The sequence below is a fragment of the Mercenaria mercenaria genome, chromosome 13 (genome assembly GCF_021730395.1).
Source record: "Mercenaria mercenaria strain notata chromosome 13, MADL_Memer_1, whole genome shotgun sequence".
NCBI lineage: Eukaryota > Metazoa > Mollusca > Bivalvia > Venerida > Veneridae > Mercenaria > Mercenaria mercenaria.
The window spans coordinates 53,639,485-53,667,006 of record NC_069373.1 but is presented as its reverse complement, the minus strand read 5'-3'; the positions used below and the strand labels follow the sequence as shown (position 1 = coordinate 53,667,006).

At 34.4% G+C, this 27,522-nt stretch overlaps 2 protein-coding genes across 2 annotated transcripts; both read right to left on the bottom strand.

Moving 5' to 3' along the window:
• Positions 1-349: 349 nt before the first annotated feature.
• LOC123528875 (uncharacterized) lies at positions 350-26,624 on the bottom strand. The gene is made up of 4 exons (XM_053520901.1): positions 23,471-26,624; positions 16,598-16,819; positions 13,892-16,305; positions 350-4,464 (listed from the first exon to the last, which is right to left on the bottom strand). The coding sequence occupies exons 1-4, from the start codon at positions 26,523-26,525 to the stop codon at positions 1,366-1,368; spliced, it is 8,790 nt and encodes a 2,929-aa protein (XP_053376876.1). The 5' UTR covers positions 26,526-26,624; the 3' UTR covers positions 350-1,365.
• LOC123528877 (putative ankyrin repeat protein RF_0314) lies at positions 16,154-16,955 on the bottom strand. The gene has a single exon (XM_045308933.2). The coding sequence runs from the start codon at positions 16,863-16,865 to the stop codon at positions 16,302-16,304; it is 564 nt and encodes a 187-aa protein (XP_045164868.2). The 5' UTR covers positions 16,866-16,955; the 3' UTR covers positions 16,154-16,301.
• Positions 26,625-27,522: the final 898 nt, after the last annotated feature.

The following is a 27,522-nucleotide window of genomic DNA, read 5'->3' as shown; positions in this document are numbered from 1 at the left end:
CTGACCAGACTGCGCGGATGCGCAGGCTGGTCTGGATCCATGCTGGTCGCAAAGCCACTATGTTGGTTTTCTCATGGCGTGGCTCAAATACTTAACCTTCATTCCCCTTGCCGTTGTGAGTTCGAAACCTCGCTAGGGGTGTAGATTGTTTTCAAAATTATGAGGAAGTTATCCAGCTGGTTTACTGACAGTCGGCGGTTTTACCTAGGTGCCCGTCCATGATGAAATAACGCCCGTATGCGGCACCCGGGGGATTTAATCATCAAAAGCTTGGAAAATTGTTATATGATATAAAATCGAGTCGCTTCGACGTTAAAAACAACAAAAATAATGTGATAACCTCAAAATTTATACCTATTTGGTACATTTTTATTTACAGAAAAATATTTGTTGTTCAGTCATGATAAAAGGAAACTAAGAAATTTATTTAGGAATATAACCATGTTTTAAGAAGAAAAGCATGTTTTTAACTTCTCAAATTCTATCGGGTTTAAGTGAACAAATTTAAACTTAGAGATATAGAAATTGTATTTCATTCTTGTCAACTTTATTCTCCGAGTGAATTTAAATCATAATATCGTGAACATTTCTTCAGCTATGTACGAATTCAAATTGGATTTTAAAGACAAATGTTCAGGCTGAAAATATACCGACAAGAACACTTGTCTAAGATTTAAATCCCCATTCGAATTTGAATATTGTAAAATAAAGCATGAAAAAAGGTACACTTTACGCAACATAAAGTTTAATATACAAGTAGATGCATCACAATAATTTCATTTTTCACATTATGATATACTCCAGTAACAGTGATTGCAGTTTATGATAAAACATTACATTTTTTGTAATTATTATGTATAAATGTAAAGGTAACATCACTGTTCCTGCTATGATCATTTTTCATGATAGATATTATTTGTCAATTGTACCAAATTATCGAATTTTCACAATACCTAAGGTTAATCATTATTCGTAGTAGTAATAGTAATATGCATTGAATCAAAGAAAATTAATCATTTTCACCTCCATTGCACATAATCTACATGGTCTAGTGGGGTCCCCTGCTGTGCTAATTGTCCTCCAACTGATTTCTATTCTATAAACGCTGATAAGCAACAGGTGAGAGTTATTTATTGGATTTATGGGACACTTATTTAGTAGTGGATCTAGGCTTTGAAGTGGTATAGTATAATTTACATCCTCATTTGCATTGTTCGTTTTGCGTCTTGACATTTTATAACTGTATTTACTTTCAATCTTTATCTGGTTAAAAAGGAATTCCATTTGATAAAACTTTCAATACGGGTCTCATTATTCGAGCTACGTTTAGCACATCATTTCAAAATCGGCTTGATACCAAGCTCGTTACCAAATCTTTTTTAGCAAATCCAGAGCATATCTTCGTTTCTCCTCGTTTAATATGTTCGTGTAGCCAAGTTTGAGCAACGCTGCAAGACATTTTACTTCACAGTCATAAAAATGTTCATCATTGAACCTAAACAGACTTGCATTCACAAGTGTATTAACTCCGGACAAAAAGTAAGGCTCTAGATATTTTTCCGTTATAGCTTCTTCTAGACGACGTACTATAGATAGAGCCATCTTGATTGCAGTTACCGTTTTAGAATCGTTTCCATGGATTGAATCCGTTTCAAAAGTTTGATTTTCTAATTCATGCAAGAATGATGTCTTTAATAAATATGACGTCAAGCACTGTTCCCTGTAGTAATCATCCTCTCCAACGTATACTTGCGGAAAATATAGAGTTCGGAGAAGGGATTTAACAAGTATGTAACCCTTCAAAACTTCAGTAGGTAAAGATTTAAATATCGCTACTTCCCTGTCTGCCATTGATATCCGAAAGTATGTATTCCAGTTCTTAGTGTATCTTGAATTGGGTGTCTTAATCACAACCGGGAAGGGCATTTCAGCGCCTTTTTGAAGCAATTTTCGTGTGTGTATGAAACACTTCGGAATCCAACCGGAAGGAACGATGGATGGAACAATGTCAATGTCTATTAACATGTTTTTATATGACCAGCCAACCCATCGGAATGAAATATGATCAACGGATCCCTTTTCGGTATCCAGATACTTTACCGGATACAAATGCTCAAGGATGTCGGCTGGTAAGTCAACCAAAATGGAATTTAAAGCTACATAGAGAGCACGTACTACTTTTCTACCATCCAGAAAACCATTTGCATTCAAATAAGTTGAAAACTCTGTGGCACAAACTTCCTTCTTTAAAACAAACTTCACAAAACCTTGAAGTCCTGGTTCTTCAGTCTCTAAAGGTTCAAATATTTGACCAAAGTCCTCTAAAATCAGTTTATAATCAAACTCCTCGGGGAAAACTACTTTGGTTCCTTCACTCCAACTTCCTGCTAATTTCAAGTTAAATTGAAGAGCAGGATTTCTTGTTTTTACCTCATTGGCTAAGAAATCCATCACACGATGGACATGCTGTTCAATCAGAGTATTTTCCTTTGTTTCTTGATATAACCCCATTTCATTTGAGTCACATATAAGCTTCATATAAGAAGCGAGAGATCGTCTATGTTTCTCTATATGTTCTTTCCAGTCATCCATATATATGTGCTTCTCTTCGCACCAAAGTGTTTTCAGAATAGGACAATTGCACCACATGTGGTCGACTCCGACACAGCTTTCCGTTTCATCGGCCTTAGTGTCAAAAGATTTACTTGTAGCAAAGTGCCCTAATTCATTTTTTGATTCTTCAGACATGGTTGAATAATCATTTGAAACAGTTTCATTCGATATGGATCCGTCAGTTGTCATACGAGTCGTACAATTTTCATCAGTAACTGTTTTTATAGAATCACAATGAAGTGCTCCAACTTCTTCTTTGTTTGTTTTGTCTTCTAACTGATCACCAGGCAATACCCTTCTGTAAATTACATATTCTTTACCAAAATCATCATCTGATTTATCTAACTGTTGGATGTTAGGATTCATATTTTCCGGTAATATATATGGCAATGGGTCTGTCTCCTTACAATGTAAAATACCAAGAGATTTAAATACCTCTGTTCTTTTCAGATATATAGCGAACTGTGTCGGCGTACGACCTTCATCGTCTGTACTATTTATATCAGCACCGTCTCTGATAAGCATGTTAACGCAATCGACATCAAAATAGTAAATTGCCCAATGTAGCGCGGTGGAGCCAAATTTATCTTTCAAGTTTATAACGAGTTTTAAATCATTACTGTTTATATGTTCTAACAATACTTGCAGCAGGTTTGGGTATATAGTAGCTCTATGCACAGCGGTTTCTCCAGTTTTTGTGCGCAGTGTAACATCAGCACCACATGACAGAAGTGTTTTTACTGTTGTGGCTTTCTTTTCATATCTAAGTATGTAATGAAGCGGTGTTAGTCCATTATTGTCTGTTGCATTAACGTCAGCACCTTTATCGACCAGTGTTTTAACAATGTCTGAAACATCAAATTTCATTTCTTCATCATCTTCAATATGGTCACGTGATGTAAAAAGAGAAGGAATTGTAGAAAGATGTAAAGGCGATAGACCAAAGTTATCCTTTTGGTTTGGTTCTAATCCATGGGCAATAACACATTCAATAGCTTTTCTATTAGCCTTGTTCGATTCAGTGATATAGTGTAAAATATTTCTTCCTTTGCTGTCAACGTCAGAAACTGAACTTCCTTTGTTCAGAAGAAATTCAAGTATTTTTTGGAAATCGGGTCGATCAGGATTACATCCCAACAAATGTACAGCCGATTGTCCGGTACTAGTTCTCAGTTTAAGATCAGCTCCACTTTCGAAAAGAAAGCGTACTGCGTCCATGCAACATGTTTTACAAGCGTAATGTATAGGTGTTAGGGAAGATCCGTCTGTCATGTTAACTGAAACACCATTAGATAAAAGAATCCTTAAATATTTCCTACAGATATGTTCCTCGTCTTTTATTACTTGTTCACATGTGTGTACATAAGGTATCAAATGGATCAGAGATTGTTCTCTTGAATTCATTTCTGAGAAGTCCACACATCCTGATAACAGATTAAACAATGTTTCATCGGTACATTTAAACCCATGGTCCGAACCACGTAAAGCTAGGAACATAAGCGGTGTGTTCCCTGCTTTGTTTTTGTGATTTTTGTTAGCTCCGTATGCATACAGTACCTTCTGTATACTTGAATCCATATCATTTTCTAAAGCTGCAAATAATGGCGTTTCCCCTTCATCATCTTCAAAGTTTGGATCAGCCCCTTTCGTTAACAGTTTTTCAACTATCTCCACCTCATTTCTTGTGACAGCTTTATATAAATAGCACGTTATGCCAGTAGCGGTTCCGTCTGATACATAATAATTTGGATCAATATCTCCATCCAGAAATTCTAAAACATTCTGCTTGTCTAAATGTAGAAGCGCAAAATATACTTTATCTATTTCCTCTTCCATTTTGTAAGTTTTTCTCTAATTTAATGGTAGCTGGATCAAGTCATTTAAATCACTAGGTCTTATTTCTTTAATCGACATATGCCCTTTGTATGTATGCAATGCCTTTTATTCGACACTGATCTGTTTAAACAGATCTTGATCGATTTTTAAAGAATCATTGTACTTGTTGTATAGAATATAGATATATTTAGCGTACAGTAAGATTTTTGTAATACCTATACATTATCGGTTCATTTAACATATATATAAACGTTTAAATATATTACGAGATTTCAGTATGTTTTTTGTGACACACGCGTTCATCTGTCATGTTAATAGCTAAGACATGTGGCGATTTAAACTGTTATATAAATAAATACGTTGCTATACTTTGGTAATAAGAGATAACAGTGGCTAACATGGTATTTTTAGATTATACAATTGGATGCCTGAGTCGTTACTGTATTTAAAGGTACTAACGTACACATTTTAGACGTACAATAATTTCTCTCAAAAATTCATAAAAAATGAGTACCCTGAAAGTGACTACTGGTACGAACTTATCGACATAAGATTTTAGCAAGATATTCAAATAAATAAACAAAAATATTGTGCAGTAGGTAGTAAACTGTTGCAACACTTTTGAAATAATGCAGAAAATTTGCATTCTTCTTGCATTTTTGCCAATATCTAACTTTTATTTTCACCCACTTTATCATGTTTCAGTGTCATATATACATTCTATGCCAAACTAGATGAATATGAGCATGTTGAAAAAATTCACCCAAACTCTGGGCGGGTAGCTTTAACTTTTTCTAATAGTTTTGTCGTATCACAGTTATAAAGATGTTAAAAATTAAACAAGTTACTTCGATTAAGTAATGATGGAGTATTTCCGTTCATGAACGAGTACATTATCAAAGCATGGCAATAAAATGGTCTGTCAGTGGCGATATCGAGGGACGACAATAAAGTGATCTTTCAATGGCGCTATCAAGCAAATTTGTCTCTGATTGTGAGGGATTTTTTATCTAAACAAAAATAGTTTCCTTAAGTATCTTTGACTGAAATTCTTGTTTTAAGTATTTTCTTTAATTGTATCACTCATAGAAAATGTCTCCCCTATTCGTTCCATTAGGTCTTGGTCTGTACGCCTAATGTAATTATTTTGAATCAGTCTGTGACATAATTTACGAAAGCCCTTCAAAATTGAATTTTATAGTCTAGACAGATACTCTATTACTCGTATGTAATGAAAACTTCACTTAAATATATATTTTTTGTATAGAATAATGACCGTTGTCAGATCAAATTTGTCTATCATCATTCCATATTTAAATGAAAGACAAGCAAGGTTACTGTCAAATCAGTACAAAAAGTGCAAACCCGGACACAAGCGGTACAAAAGAATCATTATCTGTATTCCATTGATTTACCAGTTGTCTACACATGTTATAAAATAATTTGATCACGCAAGCCGTTTTTGCGGCAAACTACAACACACATGTTACAGAATGCCTGGTTTTCAATAACTTGTTCTTTTTGTATAAATGATGCAGTTTCTGTAAATAAAACAGGTTATCAAGAGATAGCGTCATATTCTTATTTTTGTAAAAGGGTCTCTCGCGATTTAATGCAAAACATCATATTTTCGAGAAACTTAGAAAGAACGATGCGGTCTCCCTATTTATTCGCTTCCTTATTATCCTTTTATTTTTCTGAATTGCATTTTCCATCAAATCAAGTTACTTTCCAAAAGGAACATGGTAATTAATAGACATAAAATGGTATTCATTTGGATCCATCATACTTGAATTAAGTTAACAGATTTGCATAAGTCATTATAGAGCCACCCTCGCTTAGATGTTTGTTATTAGGAATAATTGAAACCCATTAATCCTTAAGCTGTCCCTTTCCATAAAACCTCGAGTTGGCACGAATCTACACTTCCTAATTGAAGGTATAAAATAAATATGCAAATAGACATAGCAGGAGGAAATGGATGGTTAAATTGTGCTGAACAACACGTAACTGAGTGATCATTGTGTCGTACTCTCGTGTTCACTTTTAAAGACACTGACTTCCAGACGAGAGTGCGGCAACAAAAAAGAATTGTTTTAAATATCAGAAAATTATTGCTATGTTTAATAAAGGCCTAGATCTTTAAAACACTAAAGTGCACCTTGGGTTTTCATTCTTCCACAGATGTTCTTTACAATATTCAGAAGACAGTTAAATAAATTTTTAGATGAATGAATGTCACATTTTTCTTAAATATCAAATTTGAATGTGTGCACATTTTCAGATAGAACTTGAAAAAAAGAACTTTCTTTCCTTCCTAAAATCATGTTGAAATTTGTAATATATTCTTAAAAAGTTTCTTATTATTGAATAATGAACATTTAAGGAAATGCCAAAAATAGATATAATATTAAAGTTATCACATATTCATTAATTTAAAAGAAAAGTTTGATAATATAATACACTGTTTCCTCTACTCACTTATTGATACAGTTATAAGGAAGACTGACTTTCCAATAAACTGTGACCCCTGTTTATTGAAACTATACGGTGAAAGTCATTAGCCCCAGCCAGTGCTGATGAAGACAGAAATACCTTGGTTAATTTTAACTGCCAAGATCTTGGCCTTTTAGAAAGCCTTGAAACTTAGTTACTGAAAGATTATAAGTTATGGAAACACATGATTTTACTACTTTTTCCCATACAAAATTGGAAAGCGTTTGTAACGGGGTACCGGGGGGTAATCTGCCTTAATTATCAGCTGTTAAGTACGTATTCCTCCTAGACCGCAAGAAAATGCTTATTGACGTGGCAACCCAAATTCGATTTCCGGCTCGTGCGTATTTTTCCCCTTGATTTTGGATTTTAAATGTAGTTAAGAAACAAAAACCCATGGTCTTATGTTCACGATATGACTAAAGTTCTATTTTAGAGAAATATCATCTTTTAGCCAAAATCTGGAAGTCAGTGCCTTTATCTGTGGGACTTTCAATACATTCGGTGCAATACATAATCCTTCCAAAGCGACACTTTTATGCTCGACACAATTATTTCCCTTATACCGCGTCGTATCTGGCTAGCAGAAAACCTGTGCTTATCTTAGCGTGTCATAAAATCCTAGGTATGTCCGGCTTTATAATAGAAATAGTTTTACAAATTTCTTCAGCTGTTAAAGGCAGATCAAACTGGTCGATATATAATGGTTCATCTCGAGACGGAGCAAAAGTATCCGAATCAAATTGACTATCTGCAGATGTAGCCATGCTTAAAATCTTCAATGTCGAAATCAGTATTTTCTTTCCTTTTTTTTACTTTCGAATTTTTTAATATAACTTCAAAATTTTCTGGGCGAGTGTCGACCTATAGATCTATCAGATCATTGACAGTTTTCTTTAGCGAAATAGCATATTCAGCTTTACGCTTTGTTTTGGCAAAAACATTCCGACTTGATAAAAAGGACAGTTTATTATTTTCAGATGGATTTAGTTTGAAATTAATCAAATTGTTTTTTGCAATAAGACAATCTTCATTAAACCATACACATTTCATTTGGGTAGATTTAGAAGTTGCGGAGAGAGTTTTGCCAAAACAGCGGAATGAAATACTATCATGAATTTAAGGTTAAAAGGTAGGACTGGAGCAGGTCTTTAATTGTTCCACATAATCCGCTTTTTCGCCTGTTCTTGAGTTCAAATCACCCGTTAAGTAAACATCACCTTTATCACTGCATTTTCTAATATCATTACTAATTCTCGAAAAATCAAGTTCAAGAAGCTCAGAATTAACATGAATTAACCGATGTTTAGGCCTTTTTACAGATTTTATTAAATATCACAACGGCAAACATCAAGTACCAGTGCCGTGTGGCGGCTGTACAAAGTCTCCCCGTACTTAGATTCGGTCTTGTTATATTTTCTGGTTCTTTAGGATCATGGAGTCCATTCAACATACAAAATGTATGTGTAATAGAGTTCCGCTTAAGCCGGTGCTAGGGGGCGTGCGAGGTGTTGCACATTTCATTACCTCCCATGAACAGATTCAATCAAACCGAGTCTGTTGTTATTCTTTTTACTTGCATCATTTGCTTCCAAAGGATCTTTTTACTGATTTTATTTTTTAATGTAAATATTTGTTATTACGATGTGTGTTTCTGGAAGTGACTGATGAGCATGTTAGGCTAGGTTTCGTAGATCTATATTTAATTGCCTATATCTATTTTTAAATATATTGCATCAAGTTAATGTCGATTGATTTGTTTATTCGTTGTTTTTTTGTTTTGTTGTTGTTGTTGTTGTTCTTGTTCTTCTTCTTTACTGAGTAAAGACGTGACCGTAATGCAATTGATTTCAGTGCACTCAATTAATGGAACTAAAGAAATGTCTATAGATATAGCCCATACTAAACCAGCCAGCCAATAAGGAAAAAATGAACGAATTATAATAACTCAGCGGGGCACTATGTTGGAACGTTTTATGGCAACACACCCGTGAGGAGTTTAAACTTGTAAATTGTACACAAATATTACTTTTTTTCAAAACCAAAGTACAGGACAGTGAAAAAACATCCCGGCAGATAACATGTTAAACTGACTTCGAATAATTTTAGATAAACAGTGTCAAGAACTGTATTCAAAAATATTAACATAAACCTTTATTTACATTCAGTTTCTTTAGGATGTGTAATAAGCTTAGTTATACTCTTTGGTGTATTAACTCTAACAGGACTGACCAACGTATCAACTTGAAAAGAATTTGATTGACGGACATACGGACAAAGAGTGGTCACAATTCCTGATTTAAATTAACCCAGGTTCATTATTGTATAAAATTGAAATCTATTTTGTTTGGCAACTAAAACAAAAACCAGTTCAGAGTACACAAATACTTTATTTTACTTGTAAGGTTTTACTACATTTTATCAATGTTAATTATCTGAAATACACTCGAAAATAAAATCTGAATTATAAATTTAGTGAGAGGAAAGAATGATAACGGGAGAAATGACCAGCCTAGCGACAATAGGTAAACGTTACCTTGAGCGTCTGTAGACCTGGCCCCAAAGTACATGCAGAAAATTCAGTATATATAGCAAAATATTCCCGCCAAAATTAGAAAAATCATACTTTGCATGAAATACAACCTACTGATAAAATTATCTGAAAAAGGGATGATATAAAAATAGCTTTATACTGTATAAAATTACATAAGTTTCAAAATGCCAAAGAATAAAAGTAGCTGTTTGAGAGCTTATTGAACTGCCCTTTTTGTATTTACTAATTCAAATAAAATGTAGAAAACGATAAAAGCAAGAAATGCATGCGCTTTTCACTGTAAAAGATACAAAAATAGGTAGAAAAGTTCCAGTTGACTGAACACGAATTAGGCCAGACTTAAAATATATATGTTTTAGGCATTTAAACTGTCTAATATGATTATTAAATAAATGTTATCCGGTAGACTAGTAAGTATATCCGTTACATAACATTCACTAAGTCCTAGTATTTGCAAATGTGCTTAACATTAAAAAGAGTGCCAGAATGTCACAATATACGCCCGTCATGTAAATGTTATAGTAAAACATATTCTGTATTATTTTGGTATGCAGTAAGCTCAAACAAAATAGAGAAAAGTGGAAGACTTATCCATTTCTAACAACCACTATAAACAAAGTTTCAAAAATAAGCTAGTTATATAGTAGCAACAAGGGGAAGTAAGTCCACATTGTCAAGAAATCTATATTTTGTTTCGAAATCTATATCTTGTCCGCAAATATATCTCCGTACCAGGTAGAGATACCTTAAAATACATCTAAAAGTTGAAAGTAACATCTATGTTGTACCACATATGAAAAGTAGTCTTGGTTTTTCCCTACGGTAAATTATAAAAATGTTACAATACAAGTTATTTATAGTAACAACAAAGAGAAGTTAATCCTGAAAAAATACGTATAAGTCCGCACAAAAATCCTAACCAGGGAACGATAGGTAAACATACACCTACAAATTGGATATAACATTCATGGTGTACCACAAAAAAGTAGTCTCGATTTTTCCCTACGGCAAGTAATAAAAAGTTATAATATGAACTAATTTTAGTAACATCAAAGGGAAGTAATTCTAAAACTATGGATCTGGTTCTTGCGCATGATACTCCGTCTCGTGACGGTCAACAATTGTGCCAAGTTAAACCAAAATCTCTTTATGCATGAAGAAGAAATGCTCCAGACAAGGTCATTCTTGAATTTGACATTTGGCCTCTAAGTCTGACCTTGGCCTTAGACTTGTGGACCTGGTTCTTGCGCATGACACTCTGTCTCATGATGGTGAACATTTGTGCCATGTTACATCAAAATTCCTCCATACATGAAGAAGATATGCTCCGGACAAATTCTGTGGACGCCGCCCGCCCTCCCGTCAGGGGCGTTCCCATAATACGTCCCGTCTTTCAGACGGGCGTATAAAAATGTTATGGGCAAATATTCCTTGTTTGTAACTTCAGACGTAACGTAAAAACAGAAGTCTACTATGTTATGTAAAAAACAAATATAATAGGCACGGCAACGAATATTCAAATGTTCGTTCATTACACAAATATCCAAATACTGTTTCACTATTCGAATATTCGAGAAAAAAAAGCTAAATGAAAGAACCAGAAACCCTAACGAAACCAACTAAAGCAATATCAGACTCCGTTTGATTGGATCTATGCACAGCAGAATATGACAAGTACAGTACCCCTCACACCCCAAAAAGCACCGCTTTGAGCTGAAATGCATTACACAAAGTACTAAACATACTCCTTTACCCCAAAGGCCAAGAAATAATAACAACAATGAGTTCAGGTAAAGAGTGACATTTTGCGGCCGCTAAGTGGACACTCTTCGATGAGATACCTCGCTAGGGGTGTAGAATTCTTTCATATGAGGAAGGAGGAAGACACCAAGCTGGTTTACGGAAGGTCGGTGGTTCTACTTAGGTGCCCGCCTAAGATGAAATAATGCCTGAATGGAGCACCTGGGGATCCATCAATAAAAAGGGGAGAAAACGCCATATTATCAATACCTGTGTCGGTGTGGCGTTCAACCCAACATAAATGACAGACTACTGTATCTTGCTATTTACATTATTCTTAAGATCTTACTGTCTTCATTAGCACAATTTTGGCTTGTGACTTTCACAGTATGGTTCCAATAAATAGAGGTCATTGTTTATCGGAAATCTGTCAAATTTATATTAAGTGAATTTATTTAACAATTATATGATAACTTCAAAATCTACACTTTTTTGGCAAGATATTTTTTAAATGTTTGTTGTTCAGATATGATAATGATAAAAAAAAACTTATTAAGGAATAAATTGCAAATCTTAACATGCTTTTAGGAAAAAAGACAGGTTTTTTTAATTTTCTAAGTCGTCTCTGATTCATGTTAACATTTTTAAACTTATAAATATACAAAAAAAATAAAGAAATGAATTTCATTCCTGTCATCTGTACTTAGACTGAATTAAGTCATCTGGGTAATATATTTTGAGGTGCGCATAAATTCAGATTGGATGTTTTAGAAAAATGTGACATTCACACCTTTTTTATTTTACTGCATTGCGCCCGAGTGAAATTATTTTGAACGACGTATTACCCCCGGTATGTATAAATAGAGTTCAAATAAATAGTTTGCGAAAAAAAATTATTTTGATTCTAATAGGTCTTTTATTGTAAAATTTAGATCAAATATGATTGAACGATTTCTTCAAGCATGCATGGAGCCAAATGGTAGGTCGTCACGCTCCTTTGTTGATGCACGCCAGGACCGGAAATGGTAATAAGTCTTGCAGAAGAGTTCAATTTGGGCGAAACTGTTGGCGAATTATTCTGCAAGGTGAATATCTAACTCAGTATATATGTAAATTAATCAAGACAGTTTCGCTACGTGACGTCATCATAATATCGTTGTGATGATTTAAGCATTGCTAGTCGTATTAGAATGTACAATAAAGCATGAGCAATAGGTACACGCAACTTATCATTGAAACTGAAAATTCAATAGATGTACACAATAACTTCATTACTATGATATTGACAAATAATACAATGTTTTGTCAATAAAACCAAATTATCCAGTTTTCACAATACCTGAGGTTTATTATTGTTATAAATGTTATTATCATTTTTTTTCGTTATTACAATTATTATCATTATTATTAATTATTATTATTATTATTATTATTATTATTATTATTCCTTCTCTTGAGAAAGAACACTTAGAATTGGTAAGGCACACTTGACTGAGCAACTGGCCTCGAAATCTGTTGTCATTACAAGCAGGCCAATCAAACTCCGTGACCTTAGAAAAAACCTCTGACGTTAAAATGATTCTTTCCTAATTGAGGCGGCTCTCTGACTGAACGCGCTCCGAGGATTACATATTGCTAATCCCGAGGATGGAAAAGTGGCTTTGTTGAAACATGCCAAACTTCTTATTTTGTCACAAAGGTTAACAAACGTCGTTACCTTCACGGTCAATATGTGAAAACAAACCCCATTGCGACCCTCTAATTGTTCGCATCAAGTTCTCGCATCGAATGGTACACTATATGTGGATATGGACTGACCGGGTCAATGTGTATAGCCAGTGTTTTCTTAATTGCCATTTTTACTCAACTGAAAGAGGTAACGGATTTACTTTGTTGTTGGATTTAACAACATAAGTTAGCGTAAATACTTTGGAAATAGCGGACTTGACATTTTGCAATCAAAATTTTACAAGATGATCATTATATATTTATATAGATGTGCCCTAGAAGGAACTTTTGCTATGCTTTAACTTGTTATTATTATTATTATCATTATTATTATTATCATACCAGATTTATAAAGCGCCCCTTTCATGATCAATTTCACGTTCAAAGGCGCTTTATATTGTTCAAATGCAGCCACACAGGGCGCATAATTCATCTTCTACTAGTACAGACACAGAGCGATCTGACCAGAGGGACAGAGTGAGACAAAGCCCCCACGACAGAGAGATCAGAAATCAGATACAGGCTTGTCCGGCTAACTTAGCCTAGCTCGTTGCGAATAGACAGCCTGGTTCTTTAACGTGCCCAGTGTATAGCACTGATACACCTCTTGTTGGGTGGGAAACACTGAAAAGCGTTTCTGAAAAATCCCGAGTAGCTGCCGGGGATCGAACCCCGACCTCAGGATTGGAAACCAGTGTGCAAACCACTGAGCTATCCGTCCACCCTATAATAATTCCATTTGATAAAACTTTCAATATTGTTCTGTTCTCATTATTCAAACGTATTTCAAATCGTTGACTTGATACAAGCTCGTCACTAAATTTTAAATTAGCGAATCCGGAGTATGTTTATTTTTTTTCTTCGTTTAAAATGTCCGTGTAGCCGAGGTTGAGCAACGCTGTAAGACATTTTACTTCACATTCATAAAAAGTCGTCATTAAACCTAAACAGACTTTCATTCACAAGTGTATTAACTCCGGACAAAAAGTATGGCTCAAGATATTTTTCCGCTATAGCTTCTTCTAGACGACGTACTATAGACAGAGCCATTTTGATTGCAATGACCGTTTTAGTATCGCTTTTATCGATATCATCCGTTTCCGAATTTCTTTTCTCTAGTTCGTGCAAGAAAGATGTCTTTAATAGATATGACGTCAGGCACTTTTGTCTGTAGTGATCATCTTCAGCAATATAGACTTGTGAAAAATATAGAGTGCGGAGAAGAGATTTAACAAGTTTGTAACCCTTTAAAACTTCAGTAGCTAAAGATTTAAATAACGCTACTTCCCTATGTGCCATTGATATCCGAAAATATGTATTCCAATTCTTTGTGTATCTTGAGTTTGGTGTTTTAATCACAACCGGGAAGGGAACTTCAGGGCCTTTTTGAAGCAATTTTCTTGTATGTATGAAACACCTCGGAACCCAACACGAAGGAACAATGGAGGGAACAATGTCAATGTCTATTAACATGTTTTTATATGACCAACCAACCCATCGGAATGAAATGTGGTCAACAGACCCCATTTCGGTATCCAGATACTTTACCGGATACAAATGCTCAAGAATGTCGACTGGTAAGTCGATCAATATTGAATTTAAAGCTACATAGAGAGCACGTACTACTTTTCTACCATCCAAAAAACCATTTGCATTCAAATAAGTTGAAAACTCTGCGGCACAAACTTCCTTCTTTAAAACAAACTTCACGAAGCCTTGAAGTCCTGGTTCTTCAGTCTCTAAAGGTTCAAATATTTGACCAAAGTTCTCTAAAATCAGTTTATAATCAAACTCCTCGGGGAAAACTACTTTGGTTCCTTCACTCCAGCTTCCTGCTAAGTTCAAGTTAAATTGAAGAGCAGGATTTCTTGTTTTTACCCCACTGGCTAAGAAATCCATCACACGATGGACATGCTGTTCAATCAGAGTATTTTCCTTTGTTTCTTGATATAACCCCATTTCATTTGAGTCACATATAAGCTTCATATAAGAAGCGAGAGATCGTCTATGTTTCTCTATGTGTTCTTTCCAGTCATCCATATGTATGTGCTTCTCTTCGCACCAAAGCGTTTTAAGAATAGGAAAATTGCACCACATGTGGTCAATTCCGACACAGCTTTCCGTTTCATCGGCCTTAGTGTGAAAAGATTTACTTGTAGCAAAGTGCCCAAATTCATCTTCTGATTCTTCAGACATGGTTGAAAAATCATTTGAAACAGTTTCATCTGATATGGATCCGTCATTTGTCATACGAGTTGTACAATTTTCATCAGTTACTGCTTTAATAGGATCACAATGAAGTGCTCCAACTTCTTCTTTGTTTGTTTTGTCTTCTAACTGATCATCTGGCAAAACCCTTCTATAAATTACATATTCTTTACCCAAATCATCACCTGTTTTATCTAACTTTTGAATGTTAGGCTTCATATGTTCTGGTAATATATATGGCAAAGGGTATGTCTCTTTACAATGTAGAATACCAAGAGATTTAAAAACCTCTGTTGTTTTTAGATATATAGCGAACTGTACCGGCGTACGACCTTCGTCGTCTATACTATTTATATCAGCACCGTCTCTGATAAGCATGTTAACGCAATCGTCCTCACAGTAGTAAATTGCCCAATGCAGCGCGGTGGAGCCAAATTTATCTTTCAAGTTCAGGACGAGTTTTAAATCATTACTATTTGCATGTTCTAACAATACTTGCAGCAGGTTTGGATATAGAGTAGCTCTATGTAGAGCGGTTTCTCCAGTTTTTGTGCGCAGTGTGACATCAGCACCACAGGACAGAAGTGTTCTTACTGTTGTGACTTTTTCTTCATATCTTAGGATGTAATGAAGTGGTGTTAGTCCATTTTTGTCTGAGGCATTTACGTCAGCACCTTTATCTACCAGTGCTTTAACAATCTCTGATACATCAAATTTCATTTCTTCATCATTTTCAATATGGTCGCGTGATGTGAAAAGAGAAGGAATCATAGAAAGATGTAATGGCGATAGACCAAAATTATCGTTTTGGTTTGGTTCTAATCCATGGGCAATGACACATTCAATAGCTTTTCTATTCGCCTTGTTCGATTCAGTGATATAATATAAAATATTTCTTCCTCTACTGTCAGTGTCAGAAACTGAACATCCTTTGCTCAAAAGAAATTCAAGTATTCTCTGAAAATCGGGCCGGTCAGGATTACATCCCAATAGATGTACAACCGATTGTCCGGAAATTGTTCGCAGTTTAAGGTCAGCTCCACTTTCGAAAAGAATAACTACAGCGTCCATGCAACATGTTTTACAAGCGTAATGTATAGGTGTTAGGGAAGATCCGTCTGTCATGTTAACTGAAACACCATTTAGATAAAAGAATCCTTAAATATTTTCTACAGATATGTTCCTCGTCTTTTATTACTTGTTCACATGTGTGTAAATAAGGTAACAAATGTATCAGAGATTGTTCTCTTGAGTTCATTTCCGAAAAGTCCACACATCCTGATAATAGATTAAACAATGTTTCATCAGTATATTTAAACCCATGGTCCGAACCACGCAAAGCTATGTACATAAGCGGTGTGTTCCCTGCTTTGTTTTTGTGATTTTTGTTAGCTCCATATGCATACAGTACCTTCTGTATACTTGAATCCATATCATTTTCTAAAGCTGCAAATAATGGCGTTTCCCCTTCTTCGTCTTCAAAGTTTGGATCAGCCCCTTTCGTTAACAGTTTTTCAACTATCTCCACCTCATTCCTTGTGACAGCTTTATATAAATAGCACGTTATGCCAGTAGCAGTTCCGTCTGATACATAATAATTTGGGTCAATATCTCCATCCAGTAGTTCTAAAACATTCTGCTTGTCTAAATGTAGAAGCGCAAAATACACTTTATCTATTTCCACTTCCATTTTGTAAGTTTTTATTCTAATTTAATATCATTTAAATCATTAGGTCTTATTTCTTTAATCGATATATGTCCTTTTAAGGTATACAATGCCTTTTATTCGACACTGATCTGTTTATACTGATCTTGATCGATTTTTAAAAGAATAGAATCATTGTACTTGTTGTATAGAATAGATATGTTTAGCGCACAGTATGATTTTTGTAATACCTGTGCATTATCGGTTCATTTAACATATAGTTTACATGTATATAAACTTTTAAATATATTACGACATTTCAACACGCTTTTTGATACACGTGTTCATCTTTTACGGATTTGAGAAACGCATACAGCCTGACTTTTCACTTAGACTTTAGGGTAGCCAGTATGTTTCTATAACGTTTAAAGTCAATCGGGCTCATCGTTCTTCAAACTTACAAACTTCAAACAATCATCATTTAACCTTTAATGTTTTTAGACTGTATGATCGCCAATGATTTTACTTCTAGTGGTAGAGATCCATGGATTTACAATGCATAGTTACAGTGCATATCAACGACGCTGGTCATGTAAGACAGAATCACGACATACAAAGAATCATTTTGTGGATTCCGTGGTAAAGTAAAATATCCATATAAGTGTTAAGTAGGTACCTCTCTATAAAACTGCATTTGTCACAATTGTATAAAGTAAAGATAAAGTAAAGCCGTATAGAGAAATTGCGGTGTTTTCATACCACATAAGTATTCAAATAAATGAGACGCACATTCTTGTTTGTTTAGTTTCTTACTTATCAAGAGATGTTTATTTATACATAATTTAATATATGAAACATGATAAAAGATGTGTCTCATTTGTTTGTATTTTTATGTCATGTTAATAGCTATGACATGTGGCACTTTAAACTGTTATACTTTGGTAATATTTTGAATTAAGTTTACTTATCGATCTGGAGCCAGTTGTTCGAAACTTTAGCAGTTGATTTAGCTAACAGTCGATTAACTTATAGCGTAAAATTTCGGAACTTTAGAAAACTTAGAAATACAAATATATGGCTTAAGGAATATGAACACTAAAACCTCTTTACAGCAAAATTTAAACATACTAGTGTATGAGTACACATGTACATGTACTCTATCAAAGCATGGCAATAAAATGGTCTATCGAGGGATGCCAATAAAGTGATCTTTCAATGGCGCAATCAAGCAAATTTGTCTCTGATTGTGAGGATTTTTATCTAAACAAAAAGAGTTTCCTTAAGTATCTTTGACTGAAATTCTTGTTTTAAGTATTTTCTTTAATTGTATCACTCACAGAAAATGTCTTCCCTATTCGTTCCATTAAGTCTTGGTCTGTACGCCTTATGCAATTATTTTGAATGAGATTGTGACATAATTTTCAAAAGCACTTCAAGAATGAATTTTGTAATCTAGACAGATACTCTATTTCTCGTATGTAATGAAAATCGCACTTAAATATATATTTTTGTATAGAATAATGACCATTGTCAGATCAAAATCTATCTTCATTCCATATTTAAATGAAAGACAAGCAAGGTTCAATGTCCTTTTCAATATTCAGAAGGCAGTTAAATAGAATTTTAGATGATAGAATGTCACATTTGTCTTAAATATCAAATTTGAATGAGTGCACATTTTCAGATAGAACTTGAAAAAAGAACATTCTTTCCTTTCTAAAATCATTTTGAAATGTAATATAGTAAATGTTTCTAACTGGGTACCGGGGGTAAACTGCCTTAATTATCATCTTTTAAGTACGTATTCCTCCTAGACCGCAAGAAAATGCTTATTGACGCGGCTACCTAAAGTAGATTCCCGGCTCGTGCGTATTTCCCCCCTTGATTTGGGATTTTAAAGGTAGTTAAGAAAAAAAATCATCTGGTCTTACGTTCATGATATATATAAAGTTAAAAATCTAGAGGTCAGTGCCTTTACCTGGGAGTTTTCAATACATTCGGTGCAATAGGCAATCCTTCAAAAGCGACACTTGTATGCTTAACACAATTATTTCCCTTATACCGCGTCGTAACTGGCTAGTAGAAAACCTGTGTTTATCTTAGCGTGTCATAAAATCCAAGATATTCTTGGCTTGATAAAAGAAATAGTTTTACAATTTTTTTCAGCTGTAAAAGGCAGATCAAACTAGTCGGTATATAATGGATCATCTCGAGACGGAGCAAAAGTATCGGAATCAAACTATTTGCAGATATAGGTATGTTAAAAGTCTTCAATGTCGACATCAGTATTATCATTCTTTTTTTTAAGTTCGATTTTTTTAAAATAACTTCAAAATTTTCTGAGAGAGTGTCGACCCATATCAGATCATTGACATTTTTCTTTAGCTAAATAATCACATTTAGCTTTACGCTTTGTTTTTGACAAGAACATTTCGACTTGATAAGAAGGACATTTTATTATTTTCAGATGGATTTAACTTGAAATTAGTAAAATTGTGTCTTACAATAAGACAATTTTCATTAAACCATACGCATTTCATTTGGGTAGATTAAGAAGTTGCGGAGTAAGTTTTGCCAAAACAGAGGAATGAAATAATATGTATAGCATTTAACATACTTATTAAATGTATTAACATCATTTTCGCCAGTATCAAGTTTAAACATAATATCATAAAAATATGCTTATCAGAATTACATATATCGTAAAAGGAGTCAATTCTGATGAATTCCATATTATCTTAGAGGATCGGCAATAATGAACAATACTACTGTCATAATTTATAGTAAAAATTAATGGACAGTGATCCAAAACCCGGTTAAATCATGTATATACATTTCCGATAAAGAATAAAAATTACTGTGATTTGCAATGACATAATACACAGTGCTAGCAACAGGCTTACATCTGTGTATAGCGTGGTATGTACATTTACCATGTCCTAGGCGACCATTCTCGATATGAAAATTATTCTCTTTACAGTGTCAGTAATACATTACTAAAACCATTTATATATGTTTACGCCGTGCAGATATATCGCACACATGCTCCTCTGGATATGACAAATTTTCATATCGATCCGAGTTTAAAGCCCTGATCGGCGGCTGTTCAAATTCTATTCTGCGTATGCAACCTATGATTACAATAAGTAACAGCTATCGGCCACGGGCCACACCTTAGTACGCAAAACAACAGGTATTTTATATAGTATTTTATATAAAATAGACTCTATTTTGACAGGCGCCACTGTTCATATTCAGGATTTTCATGCTTTTTCAGCGAAAATATAAGATTAAAGGTAGGACTGCAGTAGGTCTTTAATTGTCACACATAATCCGCTTTTTCGCCTGTTCTTGTGTTCAAATCACCCGTTAAGTAAACATCACCTTTATCACGGCATTTTCTAATATTATTACTAACTCTCGTAAAATCAAATTAAGAAGCTCAGAATTTACATGAATTAACCGATCTGTAGGCCTTTTTACATTTTTTATTAACTATCAAAACAGCAATCTTTAAAGTAAGGTGTGGCGGCTGTAAAAAGTCTCCCCGTCACACATAATCCGCTTTTTCGCCTGTTCTTGTGTTCAAATCACCCGTTAAGTAAACATCACCTTTATCACGGCATCTTTTAATATTATTACTAACTCTCGTAAAATCAAATTAAGAAGCTCAGAATTTACATGAATTAACCGATCTGTAGGCCTTTTTACATTTTTTATTAAATATCACAACAGCAATCTTTAAAGTAAGGTGTGGCGGCTGAAAAAAGTCTCCCCGTACTTGGATTCAGTCTTGGTATATTTTCTGGCCCTTTGGGATCATGGAGTCTTTTCAACATTCAAGATGTATGTGTAATAGAGTTAAGATTAACACGGTGCTAGGGGGCATGCGAGGTGTTGCACATTTCATTACCTCCATGAACAGACTCAGTCAAACCGAGTCTGCTGTTATTCTTCTTTGTTGCATTATTTGCTTCCAAAGGATCTTTTTACATATTTTATTTTTAAATGTAAATATTGGTTTCTACGACGTGTGTTTCCGGAAGTGACTAATGACCTTGTTAGGCTAGTTTTCGTAGATCTATATTTAATTGCCTATATCTAGTTTTAAATAGTTTGCATCAATTTACTGTCCATTGATATGTTTGTTTCTTGTTGTTTTTGTTTTTGTTGTTGTTGTCGTTGTTCTTTACTGCGTCAAGGCGTGACCGTAATGCAATTGATTTCAGTGTACTCAATAAGTGGATTTGGAGAAATGTCTATGAGTAACTAAAGTCCAAACTAAACCAGCCAGCCATAAGGAAAAAAAATGAACGAATTAAATAAACCCATCGGGGCAATATGTTGGAACGTTCAATGGCAGCACATAAGTGAGAAGTGTAAACTTGTAAATTGCACAAAACTATTACTTTTTTCAAATTTTAAAAACCAAAGTACCGGACAATGAAAAAAAAATATCCCGGCAGATAAAATGTTAAACTGGCTTCGAATAATTTCAGATAAACAGTGTCAAGACTATATTCAAAAATATTAACATAAACCTTTATTTACCTTCAGTTTCTTTAGGGTGTATAATAAGCTTGGTTATACTCTTTGGTATAACAACATTCACTAGGTCCTAGCATTTGCAAATGCGCTTAACATTAATAACAAGAGTGCCAGAATGTCACAATATACGCCCGTCATGTAAATGTTACAGTAAATCTTATTCTGTATTAGTTTGATAGGCAGTAAGCCCAGACAAAGACATTTCTATTTTATATTTATTTCTAACAACCATTATAAAATGTTTTAAGGAAAAAATTATTTATAAAGTTGCAACAAAGGGAAGTAAGTCCATAAGAAATCTATATTTTGTTTCGAAATCTATATCTTGTTCGCATAAATATCTCCGAACCAGATAGAGATACCTTAAAATACTCCTAAAATTTCAAAGTAACATCTATGTTGTACCACATATGAAAAGTAGTCTTGGTTTTTCCCTACGGTAAATTATTAAAAAGTTACAATATAAGTTATTAATAGTTACAACAAAGAGAAGTTAATCTTGAAAAAATACGCATAAGTCCACACAAAAATCGTTACCAGGTAACGATAGGTCAAAATACACCTTCAAATTGGATGTAACAGTCATGTTGTACACCAAAAATGGTCTCGATTTTTCCTTACGACAAGTAATAAAAAGTTACTATATAAACTAATTTTAGAAACAACAAAGAGAAGTAATTCTAAAACTATGGATCTGGTTCTTGCGTATGATACTCCGTCTCGTGACGGTTAACAATTGTGCCAAGTTAAATCCAAATCTCTCTATTCATGAAGAAGAAATACTCCGGACAAAGTCATTCTTGAATTTGACCTTTGGCTCTAAGTCTGACTTTGACCTTAGACCTATGGACCTGGTTCTTTCCGCATGACCCTCTGTCTCATGATGATGAACATTTGTGCCATGTTTCATCAAAATCCTTCCATACATGAAGAAGATATGCTCCGGACAAAGTCTGTGGACGCCGCCCGCCCTCCTGTCAGGGGCATTCCCATAATACGTCATGCCTTTCACAGGGACGTATAAAAATGCTATGGGCAAATATTTCTTGTTTGTAACTTATTGTAACGTGTACAATAAAGCATGAAAAATAGATACACAGTAAGCAACTTATCGCTGAAACTGTAAATTCAATATAGATGTATCACCATAATTTCATTACTATGATATTGATATATATTACTATACAATTATCGACTATTTCATAGGTTGATATCAGGATTTATCAACCCAAAAAAAGTTATATTTACCAAGCCGAAGGCGAGGTGAATATAACGTTTTGAGGGTTGATAAATCTTTATATCAACCTATGAAAAAAATCAATAATTGTTTTATTACATGAATAGACGTATAGTCAGTCTTGTTATTACATTTGTATTCTCGTTATATTGGACGATTGAAATTGGAAAGATTGCCGCCTATTTTTAGACCAAATAAGGTTGATATTGGCTTTCCAAGCACCTATTACGATGTATTTTAATATCGTACTATTTATAACCCAAAATAAGTTGATATGATATGTACTCATTACTTTTCGAACTATTTTCAGCCAATCAGAGAAACAATAGAATACAGTCATGTAATAAAATGTTTTGTCAATAAAGCCAAATTATCCAGTTTTCACAATACCTGTGGTTTATTTTGTTATAAATGTTGTCATCATTTTTTTTTTTTTTCATTAATAAAATTTATATCATCATTATTATTATTACTTTTATTATTATCATAATTATTACTATTATCATTATTATTATTATTGTTGTTGTTGTTGTTATACATTCACTGAAAAAAATAATTAATTTCTTTCACCTTCAATGCACATTATCTTTATGGTCTAGTTAGGTCTCCTGCTGTGCTTATGGTCCTCCAATTCATTATTATTATATACCGCTGAAAGGCAGCATATTAGTGTTGTTTATTGGAATGATGAGGACACTTATTTAGAAGTGGATCTCGGCCTTTAAGAGATATATCATAATTTCAATCTTTCTTACAACTGACTGTGGGAATGCTGCGTCTTCACTAATTATGGCTATTTATTTTCAGTCATAAACCGGTTGAAAAAATAATTCCGTTTGATAAAACGTTCAATATGGTTCTCATTACTCAGACGTATTGGTATGTTTTTCTTCGTTTGAAATGTCCGTGTAGCCGAGATTGAGCAACGCTGTGAGACATTTTACTTCACATTCATAAAAGTATTCGTGATTAAATCTTAACAAACTTTCATTCACCAGTGTATTAACTCCGGACAAAAAGTATGGCTCCAGATATTTTTCCGTTATAGCTTCTTCTAGACGACGTACTATAGACAGAGCCATTTTGATTGCAATTGCTGTTTTTGAATCGTTTTTATCGATATAATCCGTTTCCGAATTTCTTTTCTCTAATTCGTGCAAGAAGGATGTCTTTAATAGATATGAGGTCAAGCACCTTTGTTGGTAGTAATCATCTTCAGCAATATAGACCTGTGGAAAATATAGAGTTCGAAGAAGAGATTTAACAAGTATGTAACCCTTCAAAACTTCTGTAGGTAAAGATTTAAATATCGCTACTTCCCTGTCTGCCATTGATATCCGAAAGTATGTATTCCAATTCTTTGTGTATCTTGAATTGGGTGTTTTAATCACAACTGGGAAGGGCATTTCAGCGCCTTTTTGAAGCAATTTTCGAGTGTGTATGAAACACTTCGGAATCCAACCGGAAGGAACAATGGAGGGAACAATGTCAATGTCTATTAACATGTTTTTATATGACCAGCCAACCCACCGGAATGAAATATGGTCAACAGATCCCTTTTCGGTATCCAGATACTTTATTGGATAAAAATGCTCAAGGATGTCGGCTGGTAGGTCAACCAAAATGGAATTTAAAGCTACATAGAGAGCACGTACTACTTTTCTACCATCCAGAAATCCATTTGCATTCAAATAAGGTGAAAATTCTTTGGCACAAACTTCCTTCTTTAAAACAAACTGCACAAAGCCTTGAAGTCCTGGTTCTTCTGTCTCTAAGGGCTCAAATATTTGCCCAAAGTTCTCCAAAATTAGTTTATAATCAAACTCCTCGGGATAGACTACTTTGGTTCCTTCACTCCAACTTCCTGCTAATTTCAATTTAAATTGAAGAGCAGGATTTCTTGTTTTGACCTCATTAGCTAAGAAATCCATCACACGGTGGACATGCTGTTCAATCAAAGTGTTTTCCTTTGTTTCATGATATAACCCCATTTCATTTGAGTCACAGATAAGCTTAATATAAGAAGCGAGAGATCGTCTATGTTTCTCTATGTGTTCTTTCCAGTCATCCATATGTATGCGCCTCTCTTCACACCAAAGTGTTTTAAGAATAGGACAATCGCACCACATGTGGTCAATTCCGACACAACTTTCGGATTCATCGGTCTGACTGCCTAAAGATTTACTTGTAGCAAAGTACCCAAATTTATTTTCTGATTCTTCTGACATAGCTGAATAATCATTTGACGTTGAAACAGTTGATAGGGATCCGTCAGCTGTCATACAATTTTCATCAGTAACTGATTTTGTAGAATCACAAAGATGTGCTCCAACTTCTTCTTTCTTTAATTTGTCTTCTAACTGATCATCCTGCAAAACCCTTCTATAAATTACATATTCTTTACCCAAATCATCACTTGTTTTATCTAACTGTTGGGAGACAGTCTTCACACTTTCTGGTAATATATATGGCAGAGGGTCTGTCTCCTTACAATGTAAAATACCAAGAGATTTAAAAACCTCTGTTCTTTTCAAATATATAGCAAACTGTGTCGGCGTACGACCTTCGTCGTCTATACTATTAATATCAGCACCGTCTCTGATCAGCATTTTAATGCAATCGTACTCAAAGTAATAAATTGCCCAGTGCAGCGCGGTGGAACCAAATCCATCTTTCAGGTTTAGGTCGAGTTTTAAACCATTACTGTTTATATGTTCTAACAATACTTGCAGCAGATTTGGATATAGAGTAGCTCTATGTAGAGCGGTTTCTCCGGTTTTTGTGCGCAGTGTGACATCAGCACCACATGACAGAAGTGTTCTTACTGTTGTGGCTTTCTCTTCATATCTTAGGATGTAATGAAGTGGTGTTAGTCCATTTTTGTCTGTGGCATTTATGTCAGCACCTTTATCGACCAGTGTTTTAACAATGTCTGATACATCAAATTTCATTTCTTCATCATCTTCAATATGGTCACATGATGTGAAAAGAGAAGGAATCATACAAAGATGTAATGGTGATAGACCAAAGATATCTTTTTGGTTTGGTTCTAATCCGTGGTCAATGGCACATTCAATAGCTTTTTTATTCGCCTTGTTCGATTCAGTGATATAATGTAGAATATTTCTTCCTCTGCTGTCGGTGTCAGAAATTGAACATCCTTTGCTCAAAAGAAATTCAAGTATTTTCTGGAAATCGGGTCGATTAGGATTACACCCCAACAAATGTACAACCGATTGCCCGGTATTAGTTCTCAGTTTAAGATCAGCCCCACTTCCGAAAAGAAAGTCTACAGCGTCCATGCAACATGTTTTACACGCGCAATGTATAGGTGTTAGGGAAGATCCGTCTGTCATGTTAACTGAAACACCATTAGATAAAAGAATCCTTAAATATTTTCTACAGATATGTTCCTCGTCTTGTAGTATTCGTTCACATGTGTGTACATAAGGTATCAAATGACTCAAAGATTGCTCTCTTGAATTCATTTCGGAAAAGCCTGCACATCCTGATAATAGATTAAACAATGTTTCATCGGTACATTTAAACCCATGGTCCGAACCACGTAAAGCTAGGTACATAAGCGGTGTGTTTCCTGCCTTGTTTTTATGATTTTTGTTAGCTCCGTATGCGTACAGTACCTTCTGTATACTTGAATCCATATCATTTTCTAAAGCTGCAAATAATGGCGTTTCCCCTTCCTCGTCTTCAAAGTTTGGATCAGCCCCTTTCTTTAACAGTTTTTCAACTATCTCCACCTCATTTCTTCTGACAGCTTTATATAAATAGCACGTTATGCCAGTAGCGGTTCCGTCTGATACATAATAATTTGGATCAATATCACCATTCAGTAGTTCTAAAACAGTCTCCTTGTCAAAATTTTCAAGCGCAAAAAACACTTTATCTATTTCCTCTTCCATATTGTAAGCTTTTTTGTTCTGATTTAATTGTAGCTGGATCAAATTATTAAATAACTAGTCCTATTTCTCTACTCGATATATGTCCTTCGCTGGTAATACAATGCGTTTTATTCGACACTGATCTGCTTTTACTTTTAAAGGAATTGAATTACTCTATTTGAATAGAATAGATATATTTAGCGTACAGTATTTTTTTTAATACCTGTACTAACAATAGGGTAGTTCTGCACGTCTGATTAGCAGGAAGTAATGACGGACTCGGTATAAGGAAAAGAGAGTCGTTTTATTAGTTAAGGCAAACCCGTGAGTAACCTTATAAAAACGGCAACGTGGCTATCTTTCTAAAGGTAAAGTATAAAATCAAAAAGTTTGACAGGTTAAATTATTCCAGATTTTGTCCTCAAATAAGCGTGTAATTTGCGGATCTCCTTAATATTAAGCAAATATTAAAAAGCAACAAGCACACGGGCTTACAAATCTTATCTCACCATTTACTATAGACAGCCTGTTTACTTACAACTGTGAGAAATTTCATGAAATCTACATTGTAGAAAAAATATCAATTCGCGAAAATGTTATCAAAATTATGTTTTCCCATAAACGCCCATTACGAACACTGTTCCAATCAGTTTGTGACTTTTATATTAAAATTTAAGAAAAACTAAGCGAGCGTGTGAATTCACTTTATAATTTTACGATATGTATATGTGTGTGTGTTTTTTTGTGTTTTTTTTAATGAGGGTTTATTTAAATTCTACGTCGTAGAAAAAAAAAGATTAAAATGTGAAGAACTACCTTAATGTAAACGTTGAAATATATTACGAGATTTCAAAAGTTCGTTGACACAGACATGAATGAACCCATGCAGTTGCCAAAGGCAGACGGCTGCCTAAGTCTTGATGCAAGGACCAATTTTAGACCGGTTACGATCAAGGTAGAACATAGACATATTTTATAAGGTTCACTACATCTATGACAGTCGTTGCACTTTCTTGTG